This window comes from Salvia miltiorrhiza, chromosome 4, assembly GCF_028751815.1.
Source record: "Salvia miltiorrhiza cultivar Shanhuang (shh) chromosome 4, IMPLAD_Smil_shh, whole genome shotgun sequence".
NCBI lineage: Eukaryota > Viridiplantae > Streptophyta > Magnoliopsida > Lamiales > Lamiaceae > Salvia > Salvia miltiorrhiza.
This window is the reverse complement of record NC_080390.1, coordinates 30,781,911-30,795,153: the sequence shown is the minus strand read 5'-3', so window position 1 is coordinate 30,795,153 and position 13,243 is coordinate 30,781,911. Positions and strand designations below refer to the sequence as shown.

Here is a 13,243-nt window from a genome sequence, read left to right as displayed (position 1 = left end):
GAATGAAGGTAAATACTTATATTAACATAAGTATACATTTGTGTCAAGTGCTACCAAATGTATATTTTATATTTATTAAAAGTAACTATTGGCTTAATAAAAAGTAATTATTCATATGAAGAAATGTAATATATTAAAATTATTACTTTTTCCACATATATTGTTACTTTTACTCACAAAAGCTTGTAATTTTTAATGACTTGGTCAAGTAATTATAGTTGTAAGAAAAAATAACTATTAATATGAATAAAGGTAATCTTTTAAAAAAAATGAAATAAATGGAAAAAAGAAAGAAAAATAGAAAAAATAGAAAAAAAATGCAATAAGAAACACAAAAAACGCTAATGCAAAAAGAAAAACAGAAAAAATGAAAAAAAAAAAAACAAACAGAAAAAAAAAACAAAAAACAAAACAAAAAACACAAAAGTGAAAGAAAAGAAAAAAAATAACGCAGGAAATGGCACTTGGGAGTTTCAAACCCAATACCAATACCAATACCAATTGGTTGAAAGTGAAAAGCCTTACCCACTACCCCAACATTTAATTTCAACATTTTTATATCAATTTATTCTATTTATGATCTTCTACGCCCAACCCATGCCCAGACCCGACCCGACTCGTCTTATGGTATGAGGTCAACCTCATCCAAGACCAACTCAATCTTTTGAATATTTTCGTTCAACACCATATACTATCTTATTCATCACTCTATACTGATTTATTCATTAGTCTCACGTCTCACGAAAAATTACAATCTCACTAGAACCCACTCATATATATATATATATATATATATATATATATAGGGTGTGGTTCTAGAGAGAACTACATTATTTGTGAGAACGGGAGAACCATCAAATCTAATGCATCCACTGTAAAAATTAATGCATTCGCTGTTAAAATTAATGCACTAAAAAAATTAAAAAAAAATGCTCCCTTCAGGATTCGAACCCAAGATCTGCATTCATCCAACAAGATGATGCATCCACCGTAGATCTTGATGATCGAATGGCTGAAAATGGTTCTCCGGTCTTCTTTTATTTATGGTTCTTTCTTGAACCTCTCCCTATATATATATATATATATAGAGCTCCTCTTGGGTTCACATCGTTATTCAAACTGCACTCGATGAATTCTACTTCATATGTGACCATAGCATCTACAATAGTAGTTGTTCATCCAACTTCATTATTATGCTTAGCCATTATTTATGTACCTTATCTGCAGCTACCTTAGCCCCAAAGCTTATGCTCAATCAAAACTAGCAAACATATTACATGCCAAGGAACTATCAAAACAGCTCAAGGTACATAATGAATTACACATTTTGATGCAAGGTGTAAAACCCAAATTCGAAAAAGGCAAATTAATTAAAGGGATATATATTTGTTCTGATCTATGATTTTGTGTTTGTGTGTGTGAATGCATGTTTAGGCAAAAGGAGCAAATGTGACTATCAATGCTGTCCATCCAGGGGTTATAAAGACTGAAATTACAAGAGATTTCAAATTTATTTCAGGCAAGCATCTATTCTCACCTTTCTTTTATGTGATATGATGATATTTGACTATCTTGTGCATTTATTTAATTATCCAAATTAAGTCTAAATTCCACTCCTCATTGGAATATTTTCTCAGATTTTATGTATTTTGTGGCATCCAAATTTGTCAAGTCAACATCACAGGTTTGTCTTCAATGTTCTGATCAAATTTACTCAAGACTAATCTTGATTATAGTTATTCCAATCTTCAAAACTAGCAACATGAATTCTTTGTAATCCGTAGCAAGTGTTTGGCATATATTTTCAAAATAGTTTACGAAATTGAATTTCCATTCCTCAGTTGATGTATGTTGCACTGTAGGGTGCGGCCACGACATGTTATGTTGCATTGAGCCCTCGACTAGTCGGCGTAAGCGGCGAGTACTTTGAAGACTGCAACGAGAGCCGCGCCTTAGGCCTCGCAAGTGACGACGACATTGCTCGGAATCTTTGGAAGCAGACGCATGAGCTCATCATCAGTATTATTGGTGAATAAAAATCTAATGTTTAGAAACATACAACAATAATTTTATGCTAGTAATTAGTTTAGATACAATGATACAAACAAAATAGTAGATCGTCGAAAATAACGGGCTGGCTTAATGGCTCCGCCTGGCTGAAGTGATGTGCATTTTATTATTGATAAACAAATAATTATCACCACCACAAGAGTGGGAAATTTTAATCTAATTGATGTATTATTTACATGCCTAAAAGACTAGGTAAATTAATTAGGTTGAATTTGTTCTTCTTCACCACATTTGCCCACCGGGAGAAGAAATCGCCTGTGCATGAGAGCACGCGTCTGCTTCCACAGCTTCCTCGCATTGCTCTCATCACTCGCCAGCGCTGAGCAATGGCTCTCATTGCAGTCCGCGAAATACTTACCACTCATGCCTCCCACTCGAGGGCTCAACGCAACGTAACACGTAGTGGCCGCCCCCTGACACGTTAGGAGGACGTTTATTTTGAATGATTACACGACTAAAAATTAAAAAAAAAAATTGTTGAATCCATCAAAGTATGTTGTTTGTTTTGGATTGGACTAGCTGACAATTATTGGCTGAGTCCCACCAAAAGAAAATACATTTTTTTTTTCCATTAATTCTTTCAAAATCATCAAAAGATTTTTTTTTTCTTTCTCAAAATCGTCAAATTATTGATATTAGTTTGTTGTACAATAACCTCCATCACTAAATTAATATGAAAAATATAACTCTCACATATTTTTTTCTGCGTGACTACAATGAAGAGTAGTCATTAAGTGAAACGAAGACAAATTACCTGTGATGTGGACTTGAGCAATTTTGATGCCACAAAATAGAGAGAATCTGAGAACAATATTCCAATCAGGAGGTCAGGACAGTGGAGTGGGATTCAGATGTTTGATTGGATTATTACATGTAAAAAGGGAAAGGTCTAAACTGCACAATGCGTAATACACAACGCCGCTAGGATCTTGACAAGTGGCCTGTACTAATACCACCTCTGGTTCCTTTTGTTTTCCACTGTCCCGGTTTTAGAGTTAAAATACTGCCTTTAGTGTGTGTTGACTATAATCTCGACACTCGTGCCTAAGAGGAAATGTCTGAGCTACACACTATGCGTGGTGCGTGACTGCGTCTCCCCCTTAGGATTGCGACACGTCGCCTATCACAAAAACCCTTACTAATTGCTTTACTCCTGACCAAACCGACCCGCACTATTGGAATAATACCGGTCCTTAATCCTTATACATATTCCAATAATTATAATTTTAGTTTGTTTTTAATGAATGCGTATAATAGTCTAACATTAGTATTGGAGATTACTCAATATTTGTCTTAACGTCGAATAACTATGAATTCAGATTTTACCAAAATAATCTAAATATGTTTAATTTGATATTTATAATATAACTACAACTTTACGTGAAAGGAAATGTATCAATTTAAAAATTAATAATTAAATAAACTTATAAATAGTCAAAGTATAATAGAACAATCAATAATAAACTATTAAACTCTATTAAAATATTAATTCAACTCAATGAAATCATCAACTTGTTCATGGCATCATCACACGAGGAATCGTGATGGTGAATTAATTAAATAAGTTCTACTAAATAGCTGCAATCTAATATAGCTAACTTTTTTTAATGGTAATTCGGTTACCCGTTTAACTGACCCATATAACCGTCCTATTTAATAGGTAATCGAATATTGTTTGGGTTCGGGTACGGGTAACATAAATGCCAAATTTTAAGTATGGGTACTCGAATTTTGGGTACGGTTATCTCGTACCCGGCCCGTTCATCACCCCTAAAGATGAGTGGTAAGAATCTGGATTTGATTAGTGATTCACTAGTAAGAATCAAAGATTCTTAGTAAGATTCTTAGAATTATAACATAAGAATCTTTAATTGATTAGTGATTCACCTATATAATCTAAGTTAGAATTATAACATAAGAATCCTGATTTGATTAGTGATTTACTCATCTAATCTAAGATTATTAGTAAGAATATAAGAATTATAACATTAGAATCTTGAATTGATTAGTGATTCACTACTAAGAATCTAACATTCTTAGTAAGAATCTTAGTTTGATTAGTCATTCACTAGTAAGAATCCAAGATTTTACTAGTGAATCTAAAATTCTTAATAAGAATTTTGATTTGATTAGTGATTCACTAGTAAGAATCTAATATTCTTGGTAAGATTCTTAGAATTATAACATAAGAATCTTAATTTGATTAGTGATTCACTAGTTAAAATTTAAGATTCTTAGTAAAAATCTAAGATTCTTATTAAGAATCTTGATTTGATTAGTGATTCACTCATCTAATCTAAGATTCTTAATAAGAATTAAAGATTTTTAATTAAAATCTTTAATTGATTAGTGATTCACTAGTAAGAATCTTAATTTGATTAGTGATTCACTAGTAAGGATTTAACATTCTCAGTAAGAATCTTAGAATCTTAGTAAGAATCTTGATTTGATTAGTGATTCACTCATCTAAGATTAGTGCAAATGCAATTGGGGGTTTATGAAATTGAGGATTATTAAATTGTCACATTTTTTTTTAATTATTTTTTTCAGGAATTTTGATATAATAGGAATAATATTATTGAAATATTTTTATGGAAAAAATAATGTAATATAAAGATGTTATATAGATTATAATACAATTCTCTTCCAAAATAATGTTGTTTCACTCTTTATTTTTTCAATATGAATCTTAAATTAAAGCTTATATTTAATTTGAAATAAAGACACACACACACACACATTATATAGAATTGTATATAGACACACACACATTAAAACATAATTTTATATAGATACACACACGCATTAAAGCATAAATTTAAAATTTGTTCCCCCACCAATTTAGTGTCAAATAAAGAATAATAATTACAATTATGAAAATGATGCCTAATTTGTTAGCAAATATTTGTCCCGACGGTATTTTTAATTTTTTCGGCGGTATTCTCAATTTTTCCGACGGTATTCTCAACTTAGTCGACGGTATTCTCAATTTTCTCGGTGGTATTCTCAATTTTTCGGCGGTATTCTCAATTTTTCCGACGGTATTTTCAATTTACCCGTAGGTATTCTCAATTTAACCCGGCGGTATTCTCAATTTTCCAGATTTGTATTCTCAATTTTCCGACGATATTTTCAATTTATCCGTAAGTATTCTCAATTTAACCCGGCGGTATTCTCAATTTTTCGGATTTGTATTCTCAATTTTCCCGACGGTATTTTTAATTTACCCGTAGGTATTCTCAATTTAACCCGGCGATATTCTCAATTTCCCGGCGATATAAGAATCTTGATTTGATTAGTGATTCACTAATCTAGTCTAAGATTCTTTGTAAGAATCTTAGAATTATAACATAAAAATCTTTATTTGATTAATGATTCACTAATCTAATATAAGTTTCTTAGTAAGAATCTTATATTCTTATTAAGAATTTAAGATTCTTAGTAAGAATTCAAGATTCTTAGTAAAAATCTTAGAATTATACCATAAGATTTATATTAAAAATAAAGATTCATAGTAAGAATGTTGATTAGATTAGTGATTCACTAATCTAATCTTACTAAGAATCTTAGAATTATAACATAAGAATCTTGATTTGATTAGTGATTCACTAATTTAATCTAAGATTCTTAGTAAGAATCTTAGATTATGAGTAAGAACTCAAGATTCTTAGTAAGAATCTTAGAATTATAACATAATATTCTTATTAAAAATCAAGATTCTTAGTAAGAATGTTGATTTGATTAGTGAATTACTCATAATCTAATCTAATATTTTTAGTAAGAATTCAAGATTCTTAGTAAGAATATTAAAATTATAACATAAGAATCTTGATTTGATTGGTGATTCAGTAATCTAAGATTCTTAGTAGGAATTCTAGATTCTTAGTAAGAATCTTAGAATTATAACATAAGAATCTTGATTTGATTAGTGATTCACTAATTTAATCTAATATTCTTAATAAGAATCTTATATTATTAGTAAGAACTCGAGATTCTTAGTAAGAATCTTAGAATTATAACATAAAATTCTTGTTAAAAATCAGGATTCTTAATAAGATTGTTGATTTGATTAGTGATTCACTAATCTAATCTAAAATTCTTAGTAAGGATTCAAGATTCTTAGTAAGAATCTTAGAATTATAACATAAGAATCTTGATTTGATTAGTGATTCACTAATTTAATCTAAGATTCTTAGTAAGAATCTTCGAATTATGACATTAGAAATCAATTGGAGATTATGACATCGAAGTAAGATTAGTGTGAAATCAATTGTGGATTATGAAATTGAAGTAAGATTAGTGCAAATGCAATTAGGGGTTTATGAAATCGAAGTTCGATTAGTAGGAAATCAATTGGAGACTATGGAATTGAAGTAAGATTAGTGCAAATGCAATTAGGGGTTTAATTCAATTGGGTTTGATTATTTGAAAATCAATTGGGGATTGTGAAATCAATGTAAGATTAGTGGGAATGCAATTGGGGTTTCGAAATTGAAGTAAGATTAGTTCATAATCAATTGTGGATTATGAAATTGAAGTCAGATTTATGCAAATGCAATTGAGGATTATGAAAATGAAGTAAGGTTAGTGGAAAATCAATTGGGGATTATGAAATCGAATTAAGATTATAATTGGGGATTTTGAATCGAAGTAAAATTAATGAGAAATGAAATGGGGGTTTTGAAATCGAATTTTGATTAATGGGTAATCAATTGGGGATTATAAAATTGAAGTAAAATTAGTGCAAATACAATTGAAGATTATGAATTTGAAGTAAGATTGTGAAAAATTAATTGGGCATTATGAAATCAAACTATGATAAAAAAAAAACTGTATATATAAAAAAGGAGAAGTAAATGTAAATAAATTTTATTAGAGGGGTGTAATTGGAATTGGAGACAAAAGTATATAATCCATAATCAATAAAATATGATTACACTTTTGAAAAAATAAAAACAAAACTGCCAAGTAGTGAATCAAATGAAAGCCTCCGAATTACAATATTGCTAACAAACTAATTTCTTCCTTTTTTTTCTTATTTTTTTGAGAGCACGATATTCTTATTTTCATGCAATTGTTTTAGATAAAAATAAGTAATACTCCCTCCGTCCCTGAAATAAGTTCCTCTTTTTCCATTTTGGGACGTCCCCCAAATAAGTTCTTCTTTCTTTATTTCTATTTTTGGACAACTACCCCATCACTAATAATACTTTATTTATTCTTACTTTTCACTTTTTCACCACTCCCAATACTAATTATAACACTTTTTCACCTTTTCACCACTCCCAATACTAATTATAACATATTTTTCTCCACTATCAATACACTTTACCATTTTCCTTAAAACCCGTGCCGTCCCCAAAGAGGAACTTATTTTGGGGACGGAGGGAGTAGTATATATTTGAATCACAAAATTATCATTAATTTAATTTGATATATGATATGTAAAAAAAAAATATTTAAAATAAGTAAATTATGATAATTTAAAGTTTTAATATACTAAATTATTTATATTTTCCAGTAATCATATTTTTTTAAAAACTAAAATCCATATTGCAAACTTTTCAAATTTTCCTTTTTTTTTTAGTAATTCTAATATTAAATTTTCAAGTTATGTATTTTTGTTTATTTTATAATAAAATATGTCAACAGGAAATTTTGGGCGAAATGAATTTTTTTTCAAAAGCCATGAAATGTGTAATTTTTTTAACTTATACCCTTTTTATTGCTTACACAAAACATAATTTTTATATTATTTTTGTATGATTTCATCTTGGATAATAATATGTACAGTATGCGTCTTAAATATAAGAATATGTTTAATTTCACATATACAATCAGTTATTATGTGATATGGGGGATATATTTTATAGTGTGTAATATTTTAAATTCTATTTGATTTATTTTTTACACAACATAATTTTACTATTTTTATTTGGTTTCATTTTGCATAATATATGCATCTTAAATAAAAGATCATGGAAAGCCATTTAATTTAATATATAAATAATTATAATTATATGAACCAAATAAACATTTTTTCATTTTTATTTATATATGTATTTTTTAAAAATTGGGCATGTTTAGAATTTTCTTTATGTTTTTTTCTTCTTATTTTATCCTTTCCTTTTTCTTTTTAATTTCTGACATTTTGATTTATTATATTATGCATTTATGTTTATTTTACGTATAAAAATTATTAATATGACATGATATCATTACTTTCAAAAGAAATTATAATAGAACAAAATAATGTAATACTATATAATAAAAATTATACATTATAGTTTATTTTATGAAGGAAATTATACAATGACCACAAAAATATATGTGCTACTATTTTTTTTTTTCAATTCAACTAGTTTATCATAATATAGTGTCTTATATGTGCTACTATTTTTTTTTTTTTTCAATTCAACTAGTTTATCATAATATAGTGTCTTATAGTATAATTTCATTAAGTAATTGATTAATGCGCTCAATGTATGACATTATTTTCACAATTATAGTAATTTCTTTTTATTTTACATTTTTTATTTCTATTTCACTAATTTAATAATATATTGTCTTATAATACATTGTTATTACGTTATTGATTGATGTGCTCAATGTGTGACATTATTCTCATAGTTATAGTCATTCAATATTTATATTTGTAAATTCTTATTTCAATTTCATTAATTTAATATACTGTTTCTTGAACCTATTCTTTTATGAAATAATCAAATAATATAGGTAGCATCTGATATTATTTAACCTTTTATAACAATTCAAAATATTATTGTTTTATTAATGTTTTTTTATTATGAGATTCTATATATCTGATGTTAAGAGGATGTTTGCCAGCGCCATCCGAACGGCTTTGATGTTCGGCCGAGAAATGGAAGCACGGCGAGGGCGGCCATCCAATTGGCTGTCATTGGCAGATAGAGATCTTGGCGGCGTTGGTACAGCGGCGCCACGTATTATGTGCAGTCGGCCGGATTTATTTCGAGAAAAAGGTGTAGAGATTTTGAGAGAGAAGATGGAGAGCAACAATGGCAGCTGAGTCGTGGCGGCGAGTGGTCGCCGGATTTGAAGGGGGACGAAATAGATGGAGCAGGGTTTAGGGATTTGGCGTGACTTGGGAGAGACGACTGAATTGTTTAAGCATTAAGCATTAATAAATGGAGTTTTGCTTGCATATGGGCTGAAAGTGAAATTGTTGGGCTCATTTTAGGCCTTAATTTAAATATGAAAATGAATATTTTTATAGTTGTGAATATAGATTTTGATCATTTCATTATTTTTTAATGCAACTAAAGTGGGGATGAGATTTATTTTAGAATATTTTAATTTTAGTAATATAATTTGTAAAAGTTGAATTTGTATTACTTTTAATATAAATTTGGAGACAAATTGTTATTAATATATCTAGAAAATAGAATTTGTTATATAATTTAATTTGTAGTTATGTTTGCTTACAAATTTTTTATTATTTAAACATATTTGCTATTATATTATGTGGCTAGTTAACACACATTACTATACATTTTTGTTATGAGAACGAGTAGTAAAATCGTTATTTATATATCAAATTTAAATGTATCATTCTGATATAAAAAATATTTCACTTATTATAACTATAAATCTAACTAAAGTGGTTATCTGTCGAATTTCGACGAATTACATACTAGTAATATGTATATACATAATTCCCCTTAATTTTAAATCGCTTGATTGATTTTTTAAAATTAATATTCTTATTAATTTATACTATAATTTATTGGCTATTTGCCTCTACTACATATTTTTTGAAGTGGCAAGATTTAATAATTCTACTTCATTTATACACTATAAATTTAGTAAATAAATTATCCTTTAAAAATCTTTAAAACAAATATGGGCGTACGTCAGTTTCAGTATTCGTGTTATGTGATAGGCCAAAATAGTTTTATTTGGTCTATTATTTTAATTTTAATTGAATTATCTTATTTTGGTTAGTCTATCTTTCTTGTCGATATTATCTCTTTTTATTAAAAATAACTCTAATTAAAAAGAAATTAAACGTATATTTGTATATAAAGATAATTTAAATAGCTATATGGAATTAGCAAATGAAATTGGATAAAAAAAAACAGAAAAAAAAAGACGCAGAAGGAGGGAACAGGAGTATTTTGGAAATAATTTGCAATCTCTTACTTAATTATCATTAAGATTAATTAAGTAAAATGCTGATTACGTTAAGTTACAATAATTATAAGTTTTTTTAGATGCCTTGTACTTTGACATAATTGCCCCAATTATGTATATAGTAAATTTATCACTACTCTAATTTACACAGTGAAAAGGACAAATAAATTGCAGGTTGAAACGTGTCCAACCCAAATCAAATGATACTGTTGCTAGCTGAATTTTAGGCACGAGTGTCGAGATTATAGTCAACACACACTAAAGGCAGTATTTTAACTCTAAAACCGGGACAGTGGAAAACAAAAGGAACCAGTGGTGGTATTAGTACAGGCCACGTGTCAAGATCTTAGCGGCGTTGTGTATTACGCATTGTGCAGTTTAGACCTTTCCTGTAAAAAGATAGACAAATCAAATGCTATAAAAAGAATAAAAGTGAGAAATATTTTGCATGCCTGTAATAAAGCCTCTGTAATCTCTGGTAATTCCAGTCTTGATAATCCCAGGATGGACAGCATTGATACTCACATTTGCTTTTTTTGCCTTCAAATAAAAAGAAAAGGACAAAATAGGTCAGAAAAAAACTATTATTCTTGTTCCTTTTTTTTAAATATTGGCTTTTATTTTTAAATTTTTTAAGATACAAGAATATATATTACAATGAGTTATTACTATATAACAAAGTAAGCGAAAATCAAGTTAGTATAAATTAGATCAAATAACCAAATAAATGAAAATACAATGAAACTTGAACCAATAAAAATACAACCCAACCCACATGACCTCTTACAAGAGAGTGATTTTAATGTCTCAACTCTATCGCTTGAGCTATGGCTATTGACATATTTACTTTTATAACTTGCATCAAAATGTAAATTTTCATGGTGAGTGTTGTACCTTGAGCTGTCTTGATAGTTCCTTGGCATGCAGTATGTTGGCTAGTTTTGATTGAGCATAAGCTCTGGTGCCATTATAGCTGCATGGACCAAGAATGCTATGCTTAATTAATATGAAAATATTGATGAACATATGCTACACGTGATGGCATACACGTGATATAAATATGTATCTTATACTAGTGGAATTCACAATACAGATAGAAAGATATATACCTTTTTGGGTTGAGCAATTTACTGAAGCAAAAGTGTTTGGTATTCACCCAATTGTGAATCACAGAGGAGACATTCACTATTCTCCCCTCTATGCAAGATTCTGTTGCTGTCTCCACCATTTTCCCCACTAGCATTTCCGTCAACAAAAAATGACCTTCCAAATACAAATTAAATTTCAATATTTTTGCCTTTGTATGTTTCTTGATTAAACTAAGAAATTACGAGAGGAAAAAAAAAAAAAAATAGAAGAAGACTATTACCTAAATAATTTGTGGCGAAAGTAAGCTCAATTTTGTCCTCAGAAAATTCCAGCTTCTGTGAATATTTGCCAGCATTGTTTCTGCAAGAAAATAAATATTTGTTTGAATATACATAAATATGTGAACAACACTTCATGCACTACAAAAACCTCTTTTCAATATGCCCACCCAAAAAAAACCACTTTCAAGAAAAGACAACAATCAAATAAGGTAAATAAAATAGCATACAAAAAACAGAAAAATAAAAAAATAAAAAATGTGCATTACATGAGAATGTGTAGGGGCAATCCTAATGATAAAAACTCAGAGCAAAATCTCTGAATTGAACCAAATGAGCTCAAATCAATCTCCAATATGATAATCTCAGCTTCTGGGCTCTCTTTTTGTATACTTTCCTTCACTCTTTCTGCCTTACTCAAATCCCTTGCTGGCATAACTACTCTCACACCTCTCTTGGCAAGAACTCTGGCCGTCTCTGCACCGATGCCCGACGTCGCGCCTATTCATCACACAATCCATCACTTTAATTAATTATCTCAACATCACATTTCAATTTTTGTGAAAAAAAAAACTTTTTTTGCATAACCATGCGACAATTAGTGATCATGACATCATGTTATAGTAGAATGGCACGATAGTATACTTTTTGAATTGGGATCCAATACATTCTTGATTTACATAAAAAAAAGTAAATCAAAATATTTTTAAAATAAACATTATCTTTGTTGTAAACGTGATTCTTGGCATGAATTACTTAAATTAGGTACCGCCTTTTTCCATGAATATATTACTATGAACATTCAAAGGGGGGGGGGGGGGGGGGGGCTAACCAGTGACTATTGCAGTGAGATGAGACGAAGGCATGGAGGAGAAGCAATCATCAGCAACTTGTTGAGCAGTAGTTTTGGAGCCATAGCCACTTGGCCCAGCAATTCCTGCCAAATATTTCAACGTAGCCTTCATCTCTGGACTCAGATTTTTTACCTTAAACTCCAACATTCTAAAAATTGTCGAAATCCATATATATATGTATATAAAAGACATCAACTTTGATGAAACATTCCATGCACCGTACCCTCCCTAACACGTGTATATTACTCTCTCAAACGTGTGACGTACGACGTTGGTTTTAGGAGAAATTAATTGAAAAAGAAACCTAAAATTACAATTTTTATTTGAATTTTTTCTTAAGTGTGATAGTTGGAGGAGGGAATTATAGATATATTGGAGCAAAATTAGGTGGTCCATTGACTAGGTTGATGATTTATGGAACATGTAATTGTGAAAGTCTACTGTTGAGGCCAGTTTTTTCTAACCCTTTCATAATTGTTGTCTCCCTTTATTTTTTGTGCCCTTTATTTCTTTTGGTGGGCTGTTGATTATTGTTTTGGGGCACAGTTTACTGTTCCAGATGATGTTTTGTTCAACCCCTTAATGTTGGCTTTGTAGGATTTCATCATTCACAATATACATGGAGGAATATTGTGTCTTATTTAAATTATATATATATATATATATATATATATATATATATATATATATGTGGTTGATTTATTTTATTTTTGATTTTTTATTTGTTCTTTCCGGTGGAAATTGATCCATCTCCAACTAGTGTACGTGGCATGGATTGTG

General features: G+C 29.4%; 2 protein-coding genes and 1 pseudogene across 3 annotated transcripts; 2 read left to right on the top strand and 1 right to left on the bottom strand.

The window, feature by feature from the left end:
• The window catches only part of LOC131023277 (uncharacterized), a 132,829-nt pseudogene that overhangs the window by 56,790 nt on the left and 62,796 nt on the right, over window positions 1-13,243 (top strand).
• LOC131022864 (short-chain dehydrogenase TIC 32, chloroplastic-like) lies at window positions 1,163-2,036 on the top strand. The gene is made up of 4 exons (XM_057952414.1): window positions 1,163-1,306; window positions 1,435-1,519; window positions 1,638-1,684; window positions 1,863-2,036. The coding sequence occupies exons 1-4, from the start codon at window positions 1,211-1,213 to the stop codon at window positions 2,034-2,036; spliced, it is 402 nt and encodes a 133-aa protein (XP_057808397.1). The 5' UTR covers window positions 1,163-1,210.
• LOC131022863 (short-chain dehydrogenase TIC 32, chloroplastic-like) lies at window positions 2,154-12,843 on the bottom strand. Of its 2 annotated transcripts, XM_057952412.1 has the most exons (8): window positions 12,442-12,843; window positions 11,879-12,110; window positions 11,612-11,691; window positions 11,352-11,505; window positions 11,137-11,215; window positions 10,695-10,782; window positions 2,825-2,871; window positions 2,154-2,483 (listed from the first exon to the last, which is right to left on the bottom strand). In XM_057952412.1, the coding sequence occupies exons 1-8, from the start codon at window positions 12,653-12,655 to the stop codon at window positions 2,268-2,270; spliced, it is 1,110 nt and encodes a 369-aa protein (XP_057808395.1). In that variant the 5' UTR covers window positions 12,656-12,843; the 3' UTR covers window positions 2,154-2,267. The 2 variants fall into 2 exon arrangements, with proteins under 2 accessions (XP_057808395.1, XP_057808396.1); XM_057952413.1 differs by having other exon boundaries at window positions 2,154-2,959; window positions 10,648-10,782; window positions 12,442-12,795.